At 38.4% G+C, this 25,948-nt stretch overlaps 1 protein-coding gene across 8 annotated transcripts in view; it reads left to right on the top strand.

Moving 5' to 3' along the window:
• ATP11C (ATPase phospholipid transporting 11C) overlaps positions 1–25,948 on the top strand; it is a 172,638-nt gene that overhangs the window by 131,297 nt on the left and 15,393 nt on the right. For all 8 annotated transcript variants that reach the window (XR_011434966.1, XR_011434967.1, XR_011434969.1 and 5 more), the window contains exons 21-26: positions 4,128–4,230; positions 5,392–5,537; positions 10,763–10,822; positions 17,154–17,281; positions 21,705–21,840; positions 23,931–23,996. Coding sequence is in view for 4 of the 8 variants with exons in the window: in XM_023633754.2 (XP_023489522.1) it covers positions 4,128–4,230; positions 5,392–5,537; positions 10,763–10,822; positions 17,154–17,281; positions 21,705–21,840; positions 23,931–23,996 (639 nt within the window). In the remaining 4 variants the exon portion in view is untranslated. The remainder of the gene's footprint in view (positions 1–4,127; positions 4,231–5,391; positions 5,538–10,762; positions 10,823–17,153; positions 17,282–21,704; positions 21,841–23,930; positions 23,997–25,948) is intronic.

The raw sequence follows: 25,948 nt of genomic DNA, 5'->3' as shown, positions 1-25,948 counted from the left end.
AACTCTCCTCCCTTGGTTTCTGTGATGGTCCTCTGTCCTGACTTTTCTTTCCTTCTTGGCAGCCTAGTGTCTTCTTATATTGTTTCATCCTTTGTCTTCTTTCTAATGATCAATTTTCTCTGGGCCTAAGTCTTTCTCTGCTTTTCACTTATAATAGCCTATCTCTCTGGGTAAGAACATCTATTTCTGTGACTCCCACTGATATATCTCTGGTCCTGACTTTTCCTTTTCATTAAGTTTCATATTTCTAGCTTCCTCTTAGACAGCTCCGTATGGATTCCCCACTGTCACATTAAATTCTAGTGTCTAAGGTAGCTCTTATAATTTTCTCCTTCAGGCCAGTTTGTTTTTACCCCTTATCTTCATTATTCCTGTTACCAGTACCATTTTTCTTTTACTCCCTAAGTCTCCATTACTACCTTTGACCCTTCTCCCTCACTGTATACATAGTCACCATGTCCCCTTGATCTTACCTTTTGTCTTAGCTCGCATTTTGAGGCCATCTTTTTAAACCTTTTACCTCCAGCCTAGTCTAAGCCCTTATGACTTTATACACAGACTATTTGATTCAGTTCCCTCACTAGTCTCCTTGCTTTCACCCTTCCCCCTTCAAGTCTCTTTCCCCGTACTCCCAAATTAATAATCTTGTTAAAACCCTTCTCCTATCATATATTCTTGTTCAGATAGTTTCAGTAGTATCCTAGTCCTTTAACGTATAGAGCAGATGACTCAATGTGGCACTCAAGCTCACACTTGTTGCCCTTTAATGCGTCTTGACGTAATTTTATGTCCACCATGATTCTCATATCCAGCATGAATCCTCCACTCTTGTTGGTTGTTCCCCCTGTGTCCCTTCCACATGCCATGCTCCTAACAACTTCCAAAGCTTTCCTCATGTCATTTCCTCATCTGGAATTTTCTCTGTATTCCTCTTGGCCCAACAAGATTTTCACTCATAGTAAAACCCAGCTCAAGGGTTACTTCCCATGTGCTTTCTTTTCCAGCTCCTCCAGCCCACATTGATCCGCTTCCCTTTGCTTCCTTGGGCTCACTGGGTTCAGAGAACTTGAGAGTGTCAGTTACACACTTTTTCACTTCTGTATGCTCTGTAGAATGTACTTTCATATGTATTAGTCTTGCTTCTTCATATTCTTCAGCTGCTTGCTCTAGACTCAGGGGATGGCTGTCCTTGGCTTCTCCTTTACACACACCTCACCCCTTACCTCACACATGCATGCGCACACACACACAGCCCATCCTAATTTAGAGCATTGTCTCTGTCTTCTCATTCTCAATCCCCACCACAATTTGTTCTTCTTCTTTCTTTCTTCAACCTTCAAAGCTTTGGTTAGCCCCAGCTGGGGAAGCATATTTTACCAGAACAGTATGTATAGAAATCTATCACTTTAGTCAGAGTTAATATATTTTTTTCCCTACATGTGTTGTCTGTCGCTCAAATTACTCACCTGGGTTCTGACTACTTGACTGTTCAGGCAGGTATGTGAATATCTGGCCCCATGCTGCTTCACTCACACAGAATATGGAGCCCTCTGTGGTTCATTCCTCAGTCTGTTTTATTTCTCTCACTGTAGTCGTTTCTTCCAGGATATGACCTACATATCTGTCATGTCCATATAACTGAGTTTCAAGTCACTTCCTCAATCCAAATCTTTGGGGTTCTACTTTACTTCCCCAGCTGCTGACTGAACACCTCTTCTTGGGTGTGTCAGTGTCACCTCAATTCAGCCTTCTCTAAAGCCCAGCTGTCATTTTCCTTGTCTTTTTCTACATCTATTACTGAGCTCACTGTATTTGCAGGTTTCTACATTGAAAACCTTGAAATCTGTGTTGACTTCTCCCATTCTTTACCCATCCATGTGATCTCTGCCATCAAATTCTGTCCATTTTCTAGTACATTGTCTTTTCCATCTCTTCCTTTCTTTCCATTACCTTCTAGGTCCAGGCCTTTAACAGCTCATTGGTCTCTACCTGTAACTGGCCACCTGACTTCTCTCTTTGCCTGCAGTCTTGCTTTTTCTTCCCCTTCTTCCTGTACTCTGCTGCCACTTTCATAATATCATTCCCTTTTGATCTGGCCCCAGGTGTACCTGTTCATGTCCCCTATATGAAAACTCATCTGGTCAAACCAGATCTATTTTCTGAGCATATGTTGTATTTACCTGGCTTTATGCCGTAGAACATGCCATTCCCTTTCTCTGGAATACTCCTCCAATCCCTTTCTCCCCATGTGTGCAAATCTTACCAGTCTTTTATGATTTAGGTCAAAATCACTCTTCCTTCTGTGATCTCATTCCTGGTCACTCTGGCATGTAGTGTCCTCTCCCTTTTCTTGACATCATAGGCCTTCTTATGTGAATGACGTAGATGACAATGCTATATGTTCCCTTGCACAGATATTGCATAATGTTATCTTGTATTGTTAATCTGATTATGTAATATTCTTGTATCTATTCCCTATCTCTACTACTCCATTATGTGCTTCTTAAGGGTGTGATCCAGCCTTATATCTTTTTTGGATATTTGCACATTATATTGCATGCAGTTAGAGTTGATCAATAAACAGATTTTAGTAAGTTGATTTCTTTTTCATGAAGCTGTCCTATTGAAGAGAAGTTCTTAACCCAGGTGATCCGGGGCTCAGTAAAACCTCCATGTTTCTCTCTCTAAATCTTTCATGATTTTGTAGTCCATGACCATATATCATTTTATCTTTCCACAAGGACAAGCTTTAATCTTTTTAATCTATATTTTTATGCAGAAGCTGTCACCCTTGATCATTTTATTGCCTTCCCTAGACCTTTTCTGGCTGCAGTTTTTCTTCCATGAGGTGCAAATCATCACTGCCCATAGTATAACAGGTGCAATTAGTTACCCAGTATTTAGCCCATGAAAAACAAATTTAGTTTGGGTTCTTTAATTTTGTCTTTGACTCACTTACAGATCATTTCTGACACTCTTATAAAGTTTTCAAAAAGAACCAAGTTAAGGGGAGGGATTGGGAGAAAACTGACATTTCACAGTAACAGCATCTTTGTGTTAAATGGAATTGGCATTTTTTGTATGCTATTTAATACAACTAAAGCCTGACTGAATTTTGTTTAAAGAAAAGACTGCGGTGTGGTTTAACCTTGTATAAATTAATTTTAATCACTTCAGTTATGTTGAAAATGGATTTTATTTATGTTAACTGGTAAAAGCAATTGTGAGGACAGAATTTTTGCAAGGCATTATTTAGCTAGTGAATTATATAAGCTTTTTAAAAGCTGCCAGCTTCCGAGGGGTTTTGAGGGTTGACGCATAAAGCAGTCATTATCTAACACATAGGGTGGGAGGGCAGCTGCTTACCCAATACACTCCCACAAGTAACTCTACCAGGAGAAAATTTATTTTATTCAGTACCTACCATGAACACAGCATTTAGCTGCGCTGTGCCATTGACACATCTTGAAGAGACACTCAGGAAATAGCAGCAGGCTTTATGCACGTAACTCGGCATCTTTCTGCAAATCTCACCACCTTTAAGACGCCCCCCTTTAAAATGCAGCTACCTGTAGGACAGATCAGATCATATTGGGCAGTGGGAGATTTAGTCAAGTTTAGTTGTCAGCTAGATGGGTGCAAGAATTTAACATTAGATAACTCCCTGGGAATAAGGGTTGGGGAATACCTGGAGGAGGTGGGGGTGTCAGCAGGGACGAGAGAGGCAAAAGTTACCAAAAATATTGTTCTCTCATTACCCACCTTTGTTCCAGTAACCCTATGCATGTTACCCCAAATCAGCTTTCTGGTCTCCACTGTCACACATCCAGCACCTTATCTGAACGGACACATGAAGCAATGACAGAAGAAGGAAATGTGTTGACTGCTGATATAGGTAGGGGGCAAGGTTTCTTGACAGTTCATACACGCACAGAACCAGAAACAAGTGGGCACTGGTGTTAACATTTTTAAAATCTGTGTAAGACTATTGTACATAAATGCACAAACTACCTTTCTGTTTACAAGGCCTCCATTTAGAAGTGTGAATGAGGCATATACCCCCAATGTAGTACAATCTCACATTCTACTTTGACCTTTTCTATACCTCTTTTGTATTTAATGTTTAGATTGTCAGAATGGTGAAGAATTTAAAAGGCAGCCCAATAACACTGTCGATAGGTGATGGTGCCAATGATGTTAGTATGATCTTGGAATCCCATGTGGGAATAGGTAAGAAACATCTGATGAGATGGCAGCTGTAAGGTATCAGTATTGCTTTTAGGTGGAATGGTCTTATATTCTAGAGAGATTATTTTGGTTGCTAATCGTGAATTCAAATTTGGGAATGATAATTAATCGAATGAAGGTCCTCATGTGATCATGGAACATGTCCATCCTAAAGTCCTACCCATGGTGGGAATGTAGCAATACAAAGTTAGAGGGTATTTTTTTTCCACAAACCTGCTGGCAGCACAAGTGATCATTTAGCTCTCACTGAGGCAACATGCATGAAATTTTATTGATTTTCTACCCCTGGCCAGATAGCCTGCTTATATCCCTGCACTATATCTTTTGAGATTCTTAGCTGTTTGAGACTAAGAAATGATAATTGGTTGGCTGCTTTTCCACATGGTAATATTTATGGGTGGTTTGGCCTGTAGTGTTGAATTTAGATGTTGGCGTGTAACAACAGCTTTTCTACAACCTGCACTATTTTTTCCCCGTCAGGCTGCTGGTATGCCTCATACCCAACAATTTTATTTTTTTGGAGAGGGAGAAATAATGAAATTAGTATCTTGTACAGTAGTTTGGATTCCCAAATTCTTCCTTTTGGAAGTAACTATTTAACGTGGAACTCTTAAGATCTACTCGTTGGTTATCCACCGTGGAAATGGCCTAAAGCCACTTGAGCTCATGGAACACTTGGGCTATTACTCAGTTTCATTCAGTCAAAGGACTTGACCATCTCATTGTAACTCTTCGTCTTGAGCACCTGGACGAGCGCCCCCACGTCTCTGAGTCGCTTTAATATAGCACCTAGTGTAGCACCATGCACAATTAAGCACTTACTAAGTGCCTTTAAAATAATTTTCAGATTTAATTTTTTTCTCCTCAAGAGAATTTTTGCCTTGTAATGATTAAAATAATGATTCTATTTAATTGTTTTATATTTATTATAAACAGATAGTTACCAATTTAAACTTAGTTTTATATTTTATTGGTAAGTCTCACTGTCACTGTATAAAGTCACAAGCGCTTCTTGGTTAAGAAAACAAAGCTAAACTACATAATTGAACTAGAACATGTAAGCAAGTTAAAAATAGAAGATAACAAGTCAGGGAGTTGCTTATTCTATAAAATACTCACCTTATAGAGATTTTCTTTTTTTAGGTATTAAAGGCAAAGAAGGTCGCCAAGCAGCCAGGAATAGCGATTATTCTGTTCCAAAGTTTAAACATTTGAAAAAACTGCTATTGGCTCATGGGCATCTATATTATGTGAGAATAGCACACCTTGTACAGTATTTCTTCTATAAGGTATGTGATAAAACATTTGTCGTTTAATTTATGACTATTTAATCCAGCATTGGCTCGGCTTAATTGCAGTGTTTTGCTCCTTCTTTCATGTTTCTTTTGCTGTCTTACTACTAAAGTTTGTGGCCAGCAAAAGAGAAGTGATCTATTTAATAAATCAAACCAGAAATTTCTTTTAGTGCAAGAGATTTGAGATGAAATTTTTAAGTTAACTTTCTTGAAGTATAGTTTAAATACAATAAAATGTACCCATTAAAAGTTTACATTTTCATTCTGACAAATGTATACATCTGTATAACTACCACCCCAATCAAAAATAGAACATTTCTATCACCCCAGACAGTTCTCGTATGCTCCTTCCCAGTCAGTCTCCTGTACTGCCACACCAAACAATGAGTAATCTGATTTATATTACTATATAGTATATAGTAATATATATGGTATATAATATATAAATTCAGATATAATTTATATAATATACACATTAGATTTCCCTGTTTTAGAACTTGACAGAAATAGAATCATGTACTCTTTTGTATCTGGCCTATTTCAGTTAGCATGTTTTTGAGCTTCATCCATATTGTATTGTCTATCAATAGTTGATCCCCTTTTTATCCTGAACAGTATTCTAAACTACTCTTTTTAGTAACAGAATCATCTTTTCAAATGAAATTACACAGATAAGCAGATAGAAGGAGGACTGCATTGATTGAAGGGTGATGAGGCTAGGCCTATTTACTTGCTCAACCTCCCTGTCCTGCCTAGAGGTTCCTCGGTGCACAACTTGGAATCCATGAATATAGTTTAAGCCACTCATTTTATGCATAATGACCCTGGCATACATGAAGGTGAAGTAACTGGTCTAAAGGATGCAAATCATTTTAAGTCATTTTTAACTCAGCATTGGCCAGAACTTGATCTTCTGTTCTGTGTTCTCTTTGGCATAGTTTTCAAAAGTTTTTTTTCATTTTTCATTTTCAAATAATTTCAGACTTTAAAAAAGTTGGAGAATTAGTGAAATAATTCTCGGAGTATTTACCCAGATTTGCCAACTGATAACACCTTAGATAACCCAAAACATAGTTATCAAGATCAGTAAATTGATACTAATTGGCACATTATTGACTAGTCTACATACTGTATTGGAATTTTGCCAGTGGTTTCACTGATATTCTATTTGTGGTCCATTTCAGGCTCATATGAAGAGTACTGGCCAGTTAGTTTGTAGACTGTCCCTCAATTTGGGTTTGTCTAATGTTTGCTTAGTATTAGATTCAGGTTATGCATTTGGGGTACAAATACCACAGAAGTCATGTTGTAACCTGCTCAGTGCATCATATCAAGAGGCACATGTTGTCAATATGTCTCATTCTTGATAATGTTAACTTTGATAACATCATTCAAATGTTGTTTTGGAGATCTTAAGATCCCTCAACTGTGCTCTGTGTAGTTTCTTTGAAAACGAGCATTCTGCTGCTAAAACAGATATTTTATTCTGTGAGTTAAAATCCATTACTATCATTATTTATTCTGTTATTCAAATTGTCACAGATTTGGCCCCTGTGTCATTTCAACATGTCTCCATCATTTCTTAACTTTTATTTTATTGGGATAAGAGCACTTAACATTAGCTCTACCCACTTAGATTTTGAAGTGTACAATGCAGTATTGTTAACTAGAGGCAGTGTTGTACAGCAGATCTCTAGAACTTACTTGTCTTGCATAACTAAAACTTTATACCCATTGAATAGCAACTCTCCATTCTCCCCTCCCCCAACCATTTTTGAAGACGTCTTTATTTTCTGATACTACATGATGTGCTAGCCTCATCTTGTATTTTTCCTGCCCTGGTCCTGGATTCAGACAATTCTCCAAAGAACAATGGTTCCTTTTGTTTGCAAATGGTATTTAGAAATCAAGATCTGGGTGCTGGTTGTGCTCATTGCTGCTAAGCTCAAGTTGATTCTAGGCCTTCTCAGTGGACAGAGCTAGGAAATACATATAAGTATACATACGAATCTATTTGTATCTGTGTATATATGTACATACTCAACGTATATGTTGGGCTGGAATCAAAGGTATCAGTGTGAGTGTAGTTTATACTGATACCTTTGATTCCAACCAGCACCACAAGGTTCATTCTAACCTTTCCCTTTTCCTTGTTTGTAACTCCTTTCTCCAGTGGTGAGAAACCTCGTTCTCATTATCCTCAATATGTTTACTCATTTGCTCAATCCTGGAATACACTTAAAGTAGTTTCAGAATTGGTAACTCATACTCTTGTGAGAAACAAACTGACTAACTTGAGTAATATATTTGTGTGCAGTTCTTTTTGTCTTTAGCCTTAGAGTATATAGTCAAAATACTGTTACCACACTTACTTTCTTCTTTTCCACCATTTCAATGTGGCCATTGTAATAGACTTAAGTTAAATTTTTGTTTGCATTCCACTTGGGTTCTTCTCTAATCCTGATTGATTTTAATGATTTATTTTTTGAGTATCTGAAACACTGGTGCAGTTACTTACGATGAGGTTCTCTGAGGATGGTGCTTAGTGAGTTAATGTTCTAAAGGAAAGGAGAATTTGGCAACAGTGTGACTTTCTCAAATCCCTCTGTACTTATACGTAACTACTTTTCTAAAATGAAATTTTTGAAGTCATCTGTAATTGTCTATAAGCATACTAACAGAGAGAACCAGTGGTAACGTTTCGTTATGTGACCTATTGTTTTGTCTATGCAAATTAATGTACGTATCTATCATTTTTATACACTATATACTGTTGGGTTTTTTTCAATTTTTTATTGAGATGTAATTCACATAAAATTTACTAATATGTGTAAGACTCTTAAGCACTTTATTTTCTTTTTTAATCCTCACAAATCTCCTATGAAGCCATTAGTATCATATCCACTTAAAATAGGTGGAATGTAGGACTCACAGAGCTTACATAACTTACCTTTCGCTCCCCAGCTAGGAGGTGACAGAGCTAGATTTCCACAGTAGGTTTATTTGCTCTCAGTCCAGGACTCTTTGTGCATCATAGTTAGAATCTCTCGGGCCTTGGACTCAGTAACTTAGCAGCCCTGTGTGGGGATGGATGATTATTCTCTTTTACCTGCTTTAGTAGGATAGCCCATGACCATTTGCCGTACAGATCTGCCTAGCCATCTGATCCTATTACAGAGCCTTGGCTTACCTCAAGATTTTGGCCTGCAATTCAAGCAACTGCCACCAGATGGAAGGAATGCTCTGTTAAGGAAAACAAAACAAGCATTAAAATGGCTAACGTTTACTAGTGGTCTGTAACTAACATGTCCCTGTTCCTAATTTGGAAGATTATTTATGTAGATGATGCCTTCTGTCTTCATTAGGATCTCTGTGCCCACTATTATCTTAGTTACTGACTTAGCAGTATTCCTTTTTTAATTGTTGCTTTTTGTCCCAAGATGATTTCTTAATACTTTCGACCCTCTTTGGCTGAGCTAAGAAGCCTGCCTTCCTCTTACCTTGCCGTTGAATCTTCAAATTGTTATTGTCCCGCCTCTGGAGTGCTTCAGTGACAGGTCACCCTACCTTTTATCTCTCCATTCAATCCTCCTGGAATAATTCAGCCAGGTTAATGTTTGGAAAATGACACTTTTCAGCTTGTCCTCCGGAAACTTCACTCTCTGTTGCCTAAGGATTAGCCTGGCTTTTAAGGCCCCCCACAGTCTGATCCTGTCTTACCTTATGTGTTTAAAATACACAGGGCCTTGTGTTGGTTTCTATCACTATATCCTATTCATCTTTAAATACGTAGTTCAAATTCTAACTTATTTATTCATTCAATCAACAAATATGTTTGAATCTGTTAACCATGTGCCAAACACTATTTTAGGTCCTGAGGATTCATAATGCAATAAGACAGAAACTTACATTCTAGTGAGAGAGTCAGACCCTCCCACACACAACACATCTCCGTAATCCCCACCGACTACTACCTCTTCCAACCTCAGAACACTTTTTTTCTTTATGTAAAATAAGACTCTAGAAATGCTACTGGCAGTTATTTTGCATTCTTCCAGAACTGATACATACAGATGAGTGTTGCCCTTCCAGGTAATGACCTTGGGAGCTCTGACACTTACTTTGATGCCGTAGGAGTTATTGAAAACATGTATAGCACTTTTCTTTAGGAATGTCCTCCAGAGCCTGTACTGTATTCACCTAAACACCCTTAGTCGTAGCAGATGTTCATCCTTTGAGGATGCATTGGATTTTTTTAAAACAACCTCATGTCTCCCAGCCTGGTAAATTATCTAAGTGAGAATAATGTAAGTGAGAATTATCTAAGTGTCACTCTGGGGTGACAGAAGGAAGCAGACTGGTTTTTGACATGGCTCAAAAATGGGCTCTTGAAGGTGCTACCCAAAGAGAAGTTGAGAGATATCATGAATAAGTGACGGCAGCACTCAAATAAGGTCACAGCCTACATTGAAGGATAGCACTCATTTGAAAATATTAGTTTAGTTTTGCCTGAAGACATTAATTTCAGTAGTTATTGTCATACCTGGTGGCTTTTATTTCCTGATGAATTCTCAGAATGTATTTTTTTTAATGTTTGTTTTTAGTGTTCTCCCAGTTAAATGATGAGTCTCTTAGGAGTAGGAAGTTTTGTTTTGGTTTGACTTTTGTATGACCCACAGTGCCATCTTTACATATAGTAGGTGGTCACTAATAATATGTTGATTATTTAAGGAGGCAGTAAAGCACAAGTTGATACTGTTAGTGTCAATACACACCCTATAAGTATATATGTAATAATATATATATACATATATATGTAATAATTTCTTGATTATTTATTGGTATTAATTGACTTTAAAAATACACTTATTGCTTATGTCAGTCTGTGATGATTTTACAAATCAAATTGGCATTTGAAGTGCAGTATCATTAGATGTTTGGATTGTATGAGCTCATTTTGTCCCTAGAAGAAGAATAGCAAGAGGTTCTCATAGAGTAAGTGAGATCCTCTACTGCCTTGGTAGGGCAAAAGTTTGTATTAATATGAATTAATCGTTTGGTTTTTGAGTTGTTTCCTTACAGCTCCGGAATAGAAATTTATTGCATTATGGTGTTAGAAGGACTTAGAACTGACTGTAGACTATTTGGACTACAGTTTCCTATTTTAATTTAGAAAGTTGATCAAGTGAAAACACTAACTCTTTTCTCTTTTTTTCCAGAACCTTTGTTTCATTTTGCCACAGTTTTTATACCAGTTTTTCTGTGGATTCTCACAACAGGTTTGTTTCCCTAGTTATTTGTTATAATGTAGCTTACATTTGCTATTAATAAATTACCTTTTTATGTATTGGATTGTAGAGATTAGAGAGGTATGTCAAAATAAAGGGATTTTTTTTTTGGTTCAACAGTTGATCTTCTTGTCCTGGTTTTTGATAATAGCAAATGTTTACGTCTTTGCTTTAGTAATATTATACTATTGCTTACTTTTTGAAAGTTGTTTGGTACATCCTGTTGGAGTTAAGATAACCTTAAAAAAAGTATTTTTGCGGCTGGCCCAGTGGCATAGCGGTTAAGTTCACACACTCCACTTTGGCAGCCTGGAGTTCGCTGGTTTGGATCCCGGGCATGAACCTACATACCATTTATCAAGCCATGCTGTGGCAGGCATCCCACGTATAAAATAGAGGAAGATGGGCACACATGTTAGCTCAGGGTCAGTCTTCCTCAGCAAAAAGAGGAGGATTGGCGGTGGATGTTAGCTCAGGGCTAATGTTCCTCAAAAGAAAAAAGTATTCTTAATTTTATCTTGTTATCAATGTATGCAATGTTTTCAAATAATCCTAAAATGTTATAGTTTAATATTTCATCAAATGAAATCTCACAGCTTTGCAGTTTCTCAGGTTGTTTTTCTAGAAAAACATTGATCTTTAAGATGGCCAAGAAGCAGTGATTGCTATATAAAGCCTTGGATTACTTGAGCAACTCTACAATTTTTGCCCTGTATTGTTTTCTGAACATTTGTTACGTAAAGAATGTGCCGTATGTCACCTTGGTACCTGAGTGGGAGGATGGGTAGGCATGTTTGTAGGTTTGTTTCAACAACTGAAATGGATTTTGCATTGCTTCTAATGGAAATATGGCTAAAGACAGGAGCTCTAACATTGAATGACTAAGGAATATCGTAGTTAATGTATGAACAGTTCAGTAATTTTGCCAAGCTGAGCCACTGGTAACATCACCACAGGTATTAAAGACTGAGTTTCTCAACTTCAGGACATGCTTCATTCCTCATGGTAGGAAGTTATTTTTTTCTAATTGCTTGGCAGTATTTTTAAGAGACTGTATTCTTCTCAATAGGATGTGACTACTCTTTTTCTCTTGAACTTACCTCTTCCATTTGGTCTGTTGTCTCTTACGTCAGTGACATGTCATCAGCCCCATGGTGCCAGTTAAGCAGATTGCTTTATGATTTAATCATCTGCCAGCTGTAGGAAGTCCCATCAGCCTTCTTGTATTCAAAACTAACAGAATTAGTTACAGAGAGTTTTATAAATTCTGATGAAACTGCTTTTCTTGAGTATTCAGATTACTATTGATCAAAATATTTCTCATTCCTCACTTCCTTGGATGAATGCACCTATTAAAAAGACAACTTCAAGTTTTGTAGCAAAGTGCTGAAGGGAAGTTGGCTTAATCTTAATCTGGTTAAAACATTGTTTTTATTTTGAAAGGAATCTGTTGCTCTGTTATCCTTTTAAAACATCTTTACCAAGCTCAAGTCGTATGAAGAAAGAAAGGACTTCTATAAATCCAGCTGGGATTCAGACCCTGGTTAACTGATTAGGTTTCCATAGGAGTTGATGTTTGGCTTCCTCAGTTGCTCACCTGGTAGGTTCATTCATTTAACAAATATTTGTTGAATGCCTACTATGTGCTGGGGTAAGTGCTAGAGCTACAACAGTGATCAAAACAAAACTCTTACCCCCAAGAAGCTTGCAGTATTGTGATGGGGGAGAGACAGCCAACAATCAGACAAATACATTATGTTGGGTACTGATAAATGCTCTGAAGGAAAAAAAAATACAGCATAATAAATGGATAGAGTGTGACTGTAGAAGAGGGCTGCTGCTTTAGAGAAGATCATCTGGAAACTTCTCTGTGATGAGGTGACATTTGGGCAGAGGTCTGAAGAAGATGAGGGAAGGAGCTATCAGACATCTTAGAGGAAAAGTGTTATCAGGTGAAAGGAAAGTCTCTGAGGTGGTGACATAGTGTGTGATATCTTTATTTTTTATTTGTTTTAAAGATTTTTTCCTTTTTCTCCCCAAAGCCCCCTGATACATAGTTGTATATTCTTCGTTGTGGGTCCTTCTAGTTGTGGCATGTGGGATGCTGCCTCAGCGTGGTTTGATGAGCAGTGCCGTGTCTGCGCCCAGGATTCGAACCAACAAAACACTGGGCCGCCTGCAACGGAGCACGCAAACTTAACCACTCGGCCACGGGGCCAGCCCCGTGATATCTTTATTTTTGACCTTAGCCTTGTGCTGGTGCTGAACGTAGCAACCTTTGTTGCAAAAATCTTTGGAGTATATAAAAGTAGTTAGCCTTTTTCAACTCTGGTGCACGTCAGGTGTTCTCTGCAACCCTGGAACTTGGGGAGTGAGCTATGGAGAATGTTGAAATGGGACTAGGATTCAGATTCTTTAAGCAAAAAGCAACTCTTTCTTTAGCAATGCTGGGATAGTACTGGTCTTTTGTCTATGTGAAAAGAAAACATTTGTAACAGGTTTAATAAGAAACAGTATTATCAACTAAACCTGTTTGTTTTGAGGACATTCTGTCTCCTCTAATTATCCAATCTAAGAATTACAATTATCTCTCATGTAACCTCAAAGTACCATAGTGGAACAAAAGTAGATTTATGCTTCTTTTGTTTGAATGAAATTCAAGACTAAATTACACACCAGTCAATCTGAGTTGTTGGGGTTTTTTTTCCTGAATTTTCTTGTTAGTGAAAATGGGTAATTTCCAATGAAAATGTAGTGTTGTATGCCAACAAATTAGTCTTCTCCGTTGAGAGTTAAAAGGAATGTAACACCTTTTGGGGCTACTTTTTAATTTAGTAGAGTAGTTTTGCTGAGCTTAAATCTTTGTATGTGGGAGGTACCTCCATGTTCTATATAGAGCCGTGTTTTTAACTTCATTGAGAATGTTGCATGCGTTGTCTCTACTGCAGGCCAGAGTTGTGATCCCTTCCTCTGGGTTCTCCTACCTCCTTGTATACTCACCAGTCTGCCTCCCCCTCTAGAATTTGAGGTCCTTGGCAGGCAGGACATGAATCTTTTCTGTCCCCAGTACTTGTCACTTAGTAAGCACTCAGTAAATGGTTTTGAAGTCAACTAATGAATGAACCAATGCTCTATTCAAGTTGTTCTTAACTTTTTTGAGTCAACTCCCATTATGATAGTAGTTGCATCTTTAATGGTCATTGATTTAAAAATCCATAATTGTGTTAATTTTTGTCATATTTAAGTGCATTTTTGGGGGCCATCCCAGTGGCACAGTGGTTAAGTTCACACATTCCACTTCGGCAGCCCGGGGTTCACTGGTTTGGATCCCAGGTGTGGACCTACACACGGCTTGTCAAGCCATGTTGTGGCAGGCATCCCACATATAAAGTAGAGGAAGATGGGCATGGATGTTAGCTCAGGGCCAGTCTTCCTCAGCAAAAAAGAGGAGACTTGGTAGCAGATGTTAATTCAGGGTTAATATTCCTTAAAAAATAAATACATAAATAAATGCACTTTGTTTATTAAAGAACACTTATATATGTGAAAAATACATATGAATATGGAACATTATTTATTCAGGCTACAGATAATGGTTGTACGACAACTTCTAACCCTGTGTAGAAAAATACTGAACTCAGTGTTTCCATCAAAACAAGGTTTGTAGAATTCCTTAATTTTTTTTAAATAAAGGAATATCTACAATATCAGATCAGTTCTTTACAAATGTGGTATTGCTTCCGATCTCTACTCATTCATACATCTAATATTTATTGAATGCTTTCTGTATGCCAAGTTCTCTTCTAGGAACTCAAGATTGTCAGAGCCCTCTAGCCGAAGACCACTAGGAACACACATATAGTTGATCAAATTAGGTTTATTGCTCAATGCAGCAAGGAAGAGTGTACACCGTGAAGAAGAGTAGTAGAGAGTCTTAATTATAATATGATTTTGGCATGAGTTAGGTGATTTTGGGAAGGGTTTAAGGAGTGAGGCCTTGCTCTAGATTAAACATTGTCAGTAAGTAGGGGTAATTTTTGACTGGACATTTCAGTAAATCTTATCCAGGAGGAGTGGAGACTAGAAAAAGGCTTGTCATTGGTCAAGAAGCAACAATCAACCGTATATGGCCAGAATGGGGATGTTCATCATGTTTGTGATTTAAACAATATTCATGTTCTGTCTGTGTTCAATTGTGACTATGGAGTAGTCGTCCTTTTGTCTTGATCCATCATGGTGACAGAGTGGCCTTATTTGATGTTGCTGTTCTGTGTGAAATTGTTCAAGTTCAACAGGAGAAGACCAGTGCCTAGCTGTGAGTTCCAGGCCTGCTCCTGGATGTCAGGGGCTGCTTTGCTCTTTCTCAAGCTACAGCTGTCAATAAAATAAAAACCCCTGCCCCAAAAAGCTTAAAATCTAGTGTGAAAAGAGAAACGGTAAGCATAATAAATTTATAATGTAAGTTAAGAAGGTGATTAGTACCATAGGAAAAAAAGAAACAGGATAAAGGGGGAAAATGTGTCCATGAGAGAAGGAGTGGCAAGTTAAATCAAGATTGGTCTAAGTGAGAAGGTGACATTTGAGCTAAGATTCGAAGGAAGTGAGGGAGTAAGCCATGAAGCTATCTAAAGGAAAAATATTCCAGGCAAGGGCAACAGCCAGTTCAAAGGAGGTGTCTCAAGTCAGGCGTGTGCCTGACATGTTGGAGGTACAGCGAGGAAGCCATTGCTGCTGGAGTGGAATGAGCAAGGAACAGGAGAGATTAGAGATGAGGTCAGAAAGGTAGAAGCCAGCCTGAGGGAGGCTTTATAGCCAACCCATTGCAGGAACTTTTTTTTTTAATGAAAGAATCCACTGGAGAGTTTGAACAAAACAATGACTTGATTTGACTTATTTTCTAATAAAACTGCTCAGGTCATTGTGTTGAAGTTAGACTGTAGGTCAAGGGCATGAGCAGGGAGACCATTGCAGGGTGGTAACAGTGGAGGTGCTAAGAAGTGATCTGGTTCTGAATATATTTGAAGATACAACCAGTAAACACTTCTTAATCGATTGGATGTGGGGCGTAGAAAAGAAAAAAGTCAAGGATGAATCCAAGATTTTGGTTCTGAATGATCAGAAAGATTTTGTTGCCCTTTCCTGAGATGGAGAAGACTTAGCAGGTTTGAGGTGAGGGCAGATCAGTTCAGTTCTGGACATAAGTAAGTTCCAAACACTGAGTGCTAAAACACTCCAACAGAGGGCTTGGGGACAACAGACTGAGAAGGAACAGCTAGTGAGGTAGAAGGAGAAGCACTCATTTCAAAATATTTCTTGGGCACCTAAGTGGTACCAGGCACCAAGGTAGACACTAGTGTTGCAAACATTGTAGGGCCACTCACTGAAATAGGGAACATAGGAGAAAGCAGTTTTAAGGGGGATATGAGGGGGCCGGCCCAGTGGCACAGCAGTTAAGTTTGCACGTTTCACTTCGGCTGCCCAAGGTTTGCCGGTTTGGACCCTGGGTGCAGATATGGCACCGCTTGGCAAGCCATGCTGTGGTAGGCGTGCCACATATAAAGTGGAAGAAGATGGGCATGGATGTTAGCTCAGGGCCAGTCTTCCTCAGCAAAAAAAAGGAGGATTGACAGCAGATGTTAGCTCAGGGGCTAATCTTCCTCCAAAAAAAAACAGAAGAAAAGGGGGAATATAAGTTTGGTTTTAGACATTTTGAGTTGCAGCTGCCTATGGGAAAACCAGCAGAAAGTTGGACATTTTGATCTGGAGCCTGAGGAATTCAGGACCAGAAAGAGTTGGAAGTCATGCCTATGTACATATATTTAGCTTTGTTTTTGTAAATACATTTATGTAATCCTTAGTAAATGGCTACATTCAAAATCATGAATATAACCTGGAGAAGGTGATAGCGATACTCAAAATCATGTAAAATATTAACCAAACAAACTGTGACACAGGCTGGCCACTGCCTATGTTTAATTTTGCTAAGGGGTTCCTGGCTTATACTTAATTGATCTTTGTTCACTGAGAAATCTTTTGAAAAGGTATTAGTTAATATCTGTTAGAAATATAGTTAATAGCATGTAAACATTCTGAATAAGATCCTGATAACAGGGAGGGTATGTTAATATGATGCATTACAATATGTTAGTTTCTTTTCTATAGTCACCAGTTAGAGTGGCCTTATTTACAAAACTTCCTTTGCTATAACAAAAAGCATGAAAGGAAACTGTCTGGTTTCAGCTTGTGAATTTTCCAAACACATAAATGTCCTCTTGCAGATGATTGTTAGAGTACATTTCTTTCTCTTCCATTGTCATTTCAGCCACTGTATGATGCCGCTTACCTTACAATGTACAATATCTGCTTCACATCCTTGCCCATCCTGGCCTACAGTCTACTGGAACAGCACATCAACATTGATGCTCTGACCTCAGATCCCCGATTGTATATGTAAGTTAAAACCCTCTCAGATTTTCAACGTTGTGGATTTCATTTCGTCTGCAGTTGGGAAGGACAATGAACCACCCACCTGGTTTGATTCCGTGGTTCTATTCTGATTTTTTAGCTACTTAAACCAGACCATTCAACAGGAAAATGACATATTTCCTAGGTGTCGGTCCTGTACTTCAATGTCTGTGAACCATTTAATTCAAAATCACTAATTCCTAAAACTTGAACCTCCATTGTCATAGAGTTCTGGAGTCTTAGAGGAAGACACGCTACTATAACTACCAAAAAAGAAAGCCACACACAAACATCTTTGGTAGTTTTGAATATTAATTCTCACCTGTAATGGATTGAACTGATGATAGTGTGTTAGGCTTTCTTTCGTAAACTGCCCCTAAAGCATAGCCTCCCCCTCTTTGTTAGCCCCATTCTAAAACTGTATTGTTAAAGAAAATAATTAATTCATCAAGCCGTTACATTCATTTTGTGTCAATTGGAAATGGATGTTTTTCTCTATGGATGGGGAACTTGGCACTGGCCTCACTTGCTTAACCTGTGATTTAATTGGAATTTTATAAGTTAAGCCTACAGCTAAGGATAAAGATGTTAATTTACAGCAGATTATAAGCATTGCCAAATAGTGGATGGCAAGTGCAATAGAGAGACTTGGTGGTTTATTTGTATGAAGTGAAGATGCACAAATTTAAGGGATTTTTTTTTAACCAATACGACTCACAAAACTTACATTTAGTAATTGTTAAGCTTAACCAGATTTATAAAATTTGTCATCATTTTAAAGGTATTTATTATGGGAAATTTTAAACATGCACAGAAGTAGTGAAAATACTATTAATGTAGTGAACTTCCCTGTCTTCACCACTCAGCTTCAACAATTGTCAATTCAGGGCCCCTCCTGTTTCATCAGTAACCCTGTCTCCTCTATCATGGACTTACTTTGAAGCAGATATCAAACATTATATAAAGTAGTTATTTCAGTATGTGTCTCTTAAAGATAAGGACTTAAAGAAAATAACAATACCTTTTCATCTCTAAAAATTTAACAACTTCATAATATCAAATATCCAGTCAATGTTCAAATTTCTTCAATTGACTCATTTCTTTTTATATTATGCTTCTTTGAATCAGGATATAAGGCCCATATATTACATTCGGTTAATATGCTTCTTGAGTCTCTTTTAATCTGTAGGTTAACCTGGCAATTTATTTGCTGATGAAACTGGATCATTTATCTTGTTCAGTTTCCCCCAATATAGAGTTTGCTGATTGCATCCTCATGGCATTATTTAACATGTTCTGCTTTGCCCTGTATGCAAAAGGATAGTTAGATCTCGAAAGGGAATCATAGAAACCTTGGTGAAAATCTTACAGAGCATCAGCTCTCACACTCTCTTTTTGAAAATGAGAAACCAGGACCCAGAAATGACTTGGCTAACGACACAGGGTACAACTAGAGGCCAAACCAAGATCAGAATTCAGTCCTCCTGATGACCCGCCTGTGCCCTTTCCAGCAGGCTGGTGGTTTTCAGACACTGAGCAGCAGTCTTCTATCTTCAGACAACAGCTAAAGTGAAGCCCAGTAGTACAGCTGCTCTGGTTGAAGTGGGGTTTGGGCAGCAGTGAGCAGAATCGCCCATTCAGTCCCACCAAGAGCTCAAGCTAATCACTTGCGCTCCAGTCATGGCTCTGCCACTTACTAACTGTGTGATCTTGTGCCGGTTACTTGACTGAGATGTGCCTCAATTTCATCTTTGGTAGAATGTGGGTAAAATAGCACCTAATCACAGTGTTGAGGATTAAATGAGTGACTACATGTAAAAGAACTTAAAACAGTGTCTGGCACATAGTAAGTTCTCAATAGATGATAGCAATTAATCTTAGTATTCTGACACCCTCCTCCACATAGCGTCAGGGCTATACTATGCATTTTCATACATTAAGAATGTTGAAAACCTGAAGAAAGCTGTTGAGTACAAATTATTGTAAGGGTTTCCATGAAGTTAGTGCACTGCAGGTGTAGGTCATGAATTATTTAACAATTTTGCCTAGAGGGTATACTTGGCACATCTGATGCAGACATGAAAGCTGTGGCATACCTATTGCCCAGCCCACAATGCAGCTTTCCTTCTTGCCTGCTGTGACGAGACGCTGCTCTCAGCCTGTCACTGTATTGTAGATTGCTCTGTTACTCTGAGCGTTCCTATGTGGCGCTCTCTGCAGTTGTACCAGTTAATATTACTGAGGTAATTGTGTAGCATATTATAGATTTCCCCTTCAGGGACTTAGTGACTCAGGCATTTCCCAAATGTTCTGATGAGAAACAAGACATAATTGGATATTTTCCTATTTTTTAAGAGAAATTTGAAAAGTTAACTGTAGTTCTTCTATAGAGGGAAGAGGTATAGTTTGTTTCTTCTACAGCTTTAAAAGGCAAAAGAAAGGTCCCAGTACACTTACTGTCTCCCATCACATGGAAGTGCTCAGGCCTGTGGTGTTGGTCAACTGCTCTGTGGATCTTCATTCACTCTCATGTCCTCCTTCATGTTGGCCATCATATTCTGAATTTCCAACAGCTTCCTCATTTATCTGAGTGCAGCTAGAAAGCTTCACCTATAACGCAACATGCCATGTTTTCCAGTGTGTAATGTAACTCCCAGAGATGGTCTGGAAAGACAGGAACTACTTCCTGCCTCAGCCAAAGTCAGTGACTCTCAAATGCCTCATTGGCTGGCTGTTACTGGGCACTTCCTACAAGGATCTTTAGGGAGGTGCCTTACCTATGGCTCCCAGTTGCCTTGGGAAGGTGACTTTATTGGCTATGAGGAGAGCTTGTTTCTGGGAAGCAGTTACCTCCTTCCTGCAATTTTTCTAGGGCAAACAGCAGCACATTGCTTTATGCATCCCCTGAATTTCAGATTCCTGCATGCGCCCAGAAATCCTAGTAGGTAAAAATGGGGTAATTGCCGTCTTTTAAGGAAACCCCACAGTACTCAATGCCAACTGAACAAGAATCAGTTGCATTTACGCTACTAAGTGTTTTTTAGTCAATACAGCCTGGTGACATTCTTAGTAGTATTGGCAACAAGTGTGCTATTTGAGTGATTAGATACCTTTTGATAAATGTTAAGAGCAATCTCAAATAGAAGCCAAAAGAATTCCATGCATGAACCCATCTTCCTTCTGCAGCTCTTCTCCATTAGAAGTGGAGCCTTAGTCAACATTCTGACTTGTACCAAGAAGATTGTGCTATTTTTGACAGATTTTAAACTTTCGATCTGTCCACCTGCCATTTATCAAAGCCTGACTGTACAGCTTCAAACATGTTATTTGACTCAATTGAAAAATATAAAGGGCACCTCAAGACCTAGAAAAGGTTAAATTTCCAGGAAGAAATCTTGATTAAAAGAAATATTTTAACAATTGTAGTTGGAAAGCTATGATACCTTGGTTGAGAGCATATGATTTGAAGTCAAGTCAATCTAGGATTTTATACTAGCTCTGTCCTTTACTAAGTGAACTCTGGCACGCTGCTAGACTTGTGGTTCCCAAACTGTGCTGCACGTTAGACTCACTTGGGGAGCTTTAAAAATATCCTGATGTCCAGGGCTGGCCCCGCGGCCAAGTGGTTAAGTTCATGTGCTCCTCTTCGGCGGCCCAGGGTTTCGCTGGTTCAGATCCTGGGCGCAGACATGGGACTGCTCCTCAGGCCACGCTGAGGCAAGCGTCCCACATGCCACAACTAGAAGGACCCACAACTAAAATATACAGCTATGTACTGGGGGGGTTGGGGGAGAAAAAGCAGAAGAAATAGAATAAACAAATAAATAAGATTGGCAACAGTTATTAGCTCAGGTGCCAATCTTTAAAAAAAAATATCCTGATGTCCAGATTATACCTCATGCCAGTTAAATCGGAATGAGGGTGGGAGCCAGGCATCAGTGTTTTTGAAGATCCCCAGGTGATTCTAGTGTGCATCAAAGATTGGGAACCATTATACACCTTTTTGAGGCTCCTTATTATTTGTAAATGAAAGTGATAAGAATACCTATCTCATGTGGTTTTTATGTGGATAAAAATGGACGATATATATAAAATTCTTAACCCAGTTTTCTGGCATATAAGTACTCAATAAATGGGAGCTAATTATTATTGATGATGTTATTGTTGTCAGTGGCCAGAATTTTAACTTAGAAGTGCTGGGACAGTTTTCTCCAGTACCTCAGTTAGGAAGTGATTACACGAAGATAAAGCTGTGACTCCTCTGGCCGTTTCCTTCCAGCCCCTCAGGGGTAGCTCCCTTCATCATAACAGGGTCAAACCCCTTGTGCACCTTTGGCATTTCACTGTATCTTTAAATAAACAGCCTACGGAGATTCATTAACCTGTGCTTATTTCCATTTCTCAATAGGAAAATTTCTGGCAATGCCATGCTACAGTTGGGCCCCTTCTTATATTGGACGTTTCTGGCTGCATTTGAAGGGACCGTGTTCTTCTTTGGGACTTATTTTATTTTTCAGACATCATCCCTAGAAGAAAATGCAAAGGTAAAAGAATGTCATTATGTCTCTTGGTATTAGAAGCATGGCTTATCTTTTCCCATAAGCACTGGATCTTTCATACACATGCTCTAGCTGTAATCATTTTGCAAAATGTTTTTCTTAAGGCACAGTATTTAGTTCTCATAACTTCTTTAGAACTATAGAGATGTTGAAGTAAGGAATCACTTACTGTGCATGGCTAACTAGAGAGCTTATGTGGAAACCTTCTGAAAGCTTAACTTAGCTGTAATTTTTACTACATGAACAGAGTTCTTGGGACTTCAGACTTTGGACCCTTATACTTCGACGTGAGCAAGGCTTTTCCTGTTTTAAAAGCAAAGTCTGACCCTGCTCAGTTCTCGTTCATAGTGGCCTTTCATGCTTAAAATTGAAGGGGGTAGCTGCCATATCTTTGCAGTATTTGCCTAGTAGTTAAAGAGAGGGAATTCCCTTCTTTTTCCTCCTCCTCTTCCACGTGGGAGTGTAGTGTTTTCCAGCCAGGCCATGGTGAGCCTGCCAGTACCGTCCTAGCATGCAACTACACAGGTCAGCACCTGTATTGGGATGATTTTGTCCTGGCTGTGCACTAGGAGAGAGTTGCTGATAGGGTGAGGTCTTCCCACAGCCCCACAGTGGAAAATCGAACCCACCACCTTGCATGCTGCTTTCACTGTTTGTTATTTCTGGGCTTCCTCTTTTATAGTCATTGATTGTTTATAACCATCATGTAAAGCAAAGCTAAGGTTCAAAAAGAATTTACTGAGTACAATGACTGTGTCTAGAACCTAGACAATCAACATCTGTTACAGAAGTGATAGGCTCAGTGAATTTGAATTATACTTTGAAATTAAGTACTAGAGTCAACCTCTAATTTGGACTAACAAATCATCAATTTAGTATGAATTCATTAAAATTAGTAATCACCGAGGAACTGTTAAGGAAATACAGATCTAGTACTTAGAGTAGGCACATGTAGCACTTGCCAAGGAGAGTACCCTGCTAAATCTCTGCATGTCCTCAGGCCAGTCACTTCAGCTTTCCAAGTCAACTTTGCCCGTCAGTAAGAAGAAGGGATTAGATTTTATGATTTCTCAGGTCCCTTGAGCTTTATGACTGACTCTGTGACTTTCGCTTTTTATTTTATTTTTATTTGGTACATAAATTGTATAGAGCTGACTATTGCTTAAAAAGAGTTTGCTGCAGAGTAGGCTGGTACTCTCCTGCAGTTGTGTCGACATGGTTCATTTGCTCAGCAAACTCTTCAGGTAGTGCATGGTGAGCTTCAACCCAACCTGTGTCTAATTCATAACCCATTTTGAGTTCATGAAGTACAAATTAATTAGATTTTACTGTATGTGTCACCATCCTTTGAAGTGTTTGCTAAAATTACAATAAGTGTAAGAACTGCTATCAGCAATTGAACATAGCACCCATGTATGATTTGATCAAATCCTTTTTTGCTTCTATTAACCTTAATTTTTTGTTTTTATTTTTTAAAAACCTTTTACATTTCATTTTCTGTTTTAATGTTATGCATTCAGATCTTGACAGCATTTGGTAAGCATATGTGCCATTCATTGCCGTCATTTGGATTTGTACGTGGTATCTGCTTTTTTTTTGATGTGCAGATACTGGCAGCTCTAATATTTACAGCCAAAAAATTAGACTCTATTTTAAAAATGAGAATCCATTTGTCTGCAAATTAGTCCTTATTTGAGAGCTTTAGTTCTATGTTACAGGAAAAGCCCATATCAAGCTCTTTAGAAACATGAGTCATCCAAATGACTTATTTTGGTGAACACTACTGTTAATGGAATAGGGTTTTTTTCTGCCTATATCACAGCAGTGTATTCCCTGTTTGATGCTGCATGGAATAATGGAAATAAACCCTACCAACCACAAATGTGGTATACCTGTCTAAGAAAATTTAGGGTCACAGTAAAATCCATCATGTTGGCCTGATCTTTTAACCAGATATTTCCAAACAATTCATACAAAAATCTTTGGTAGTTAACATACAAGATTAAACTTGGTTTTTTTTTTTTTTAAGGAGGCTTGTGTATTCGTGGTGCATGTAATTGTTAAATGTTTTTCAGGTATACGGAAACTGGACTTTTGGAACCATTGTTTTTACAGTCTTAGTATTCACTGTAACTCTGAAGGTTAGATTTTTATTTATTCAACTATATTTAACACCACTTTTGTAATACTTTCTGGTCTTATACTGATATGTCTTTTTTGTCTTCTAATGTTTATTTCTATTACACTTTTGTCTTCTAATGTTTATTTCTATTACACATTATTGTACAAGTCTGAATGCTTACTAAAATGTGTATGATATTAGAAATTTGGACATTTGTATACTGTTTGTGATCCATTTTTTCCAGTACATTGTCTATCTTTTTTATTTTGTTTTCTTTTAAAAATTCATACACCGTACTTATGTTGGAAATCTGTTCCTTCTTTCCTGCTATTTTCAAGTCATTATGATAAGTGCTATATAAACAAGTTGTGAGTGTGTATGTGTTTCCATGTTAAGTACTTGAATATTTTTTAAAGTTATATATCTGTTTAAGAATACCAGGCCTCGGGGCCGGCCCGGTGGCGTAGCGGTTAAGTGCGCATGTTGCGCTTTGGCGGCGCAGGGTTCGCTGGTTCGGATCCTGGGTGCAGACATGGCACCACTTGGCACGCCATGCTATGGTAGGCGTCCCACATAGAAAGTAGAGGAAGATGGGCACAGATGTTAGCTCAGGGCCAGTCTTCCTCAGCAAAAAGAGAAGGATTGGCAGCAGATTTTAGCTCAGGGCTAATCTTCCTCAAAAAAAAAAAAAAAGAATACCAGGCCTTAAAGGAATTTGGGTACTTAAGACAGTTAAATTAGGTGTCCATGAGCAAGGTGTGTGTGCAAAAGAGCTTGGTAGTGATGAAATTTTATATAATATAGTCATTGAAATTTACCCATATTAGTGATGAAATGCATGAGAATATATAGCAGGTAACATCCAAGAAGGGTAGTTTTGGCAAGATCATTAGCATTAACATGCAACCATGTAGTAATGCTCTGAAGCCTTACTAAAGACTACCCTTGAGGCTCATGAGTTGGAACTCTCTCATAGTTGAAAGCACAATCAAATTCTTTTGATCTTTCCAGTAATAAACACCTCACATGGGGTTCAAGAATGCATACCTTTATATAAGTTCCAGTATGTCCAGTGATCAGAACTAGAATTCAGAAGTGTACTTGACAAAGGACCTCTCATCATTTTCCCTCCAAATTTTTCTTCGTGGTTCATTTCTCATATTGAATAGAACCTAACATATGTTTGAATTATTCATCTACTATGTCAGTAATATTTTAGAACTGCAAAAGCAAATGTTCCAGTTCATCTCAGTTTAGCCACTTACTAGCTGGGTGTCCTTGAGCAAGTCACTTTGCTTCTCTGTACCTCTGTTTCCTCTTCTATAAAATGGAGATAAAAGTAGCACCTACCTCTCAGGACTTTTTGTGAGAAGTCAATTAGTGAATACATATAAAGCACTTAGAATGGTATCCAGCACATAGAATGTGCCCAGTACAATAGATGCTAGTTGTTACTTAATATTATGTTTCACAGGATCATGATTTGAAGTGGAAGCCTCTCTACTGTTTTTTCCCCCTGGCCTTCTGTGTGACTCCAGGGCTCCCAAGTGCCCTTCATAGTTAAAGTTGGCCTTACTGCATGCAGCATCTTTCATGTGTCCCTCCAAAAGACATCCCTCCATCTTCTTTGGATGGGTATTATTGTGGCATTTTCCCCAGCAGCCTAGAGGATGGGAACTCAAGACTGGGCTACATTAACAATGTTATCAACATCCTGTTTATGAATGAGAAACTGTAACAGAGAACTGAGGACCAGGGTGTCACAGCAAATAACAAAACTGAGACAACACCTCCTCTTCAAAAATTAAATGCCCTGGATGTTAGTCCACGTGGCCCAAAATTTTAAGCAAGCAGGGCAGACCATACTTTTTGTTTTTAGATTGCATTTGAGAATCCCAGGTGTAATAATCTGAAGATATGATCAGCCCTGGCAGGAACATGAAGGGATTAAAATCTAAGGCAACTGGAAAT

The sequence above is a fragment of the Equus caballus genome, chromosome X, assembly GCF_041296265.1.
Source record: "Equus caballus isolate H_3958 breed thoroughbred chromosome X, TB-T2T, whole genome shotgun sequence".
Classification (NCBI taxonomy): domain Eukaryota; kingdom Metazoa; phylum Chordata; class Mammalia; order Perissodactyla; family Equidae; genus Equus; species Equus caballus.
Note: the sequence above shows the minus strand (reverse complement) of the source record. Positions and strands in the feature narration are given on the sequence as shown.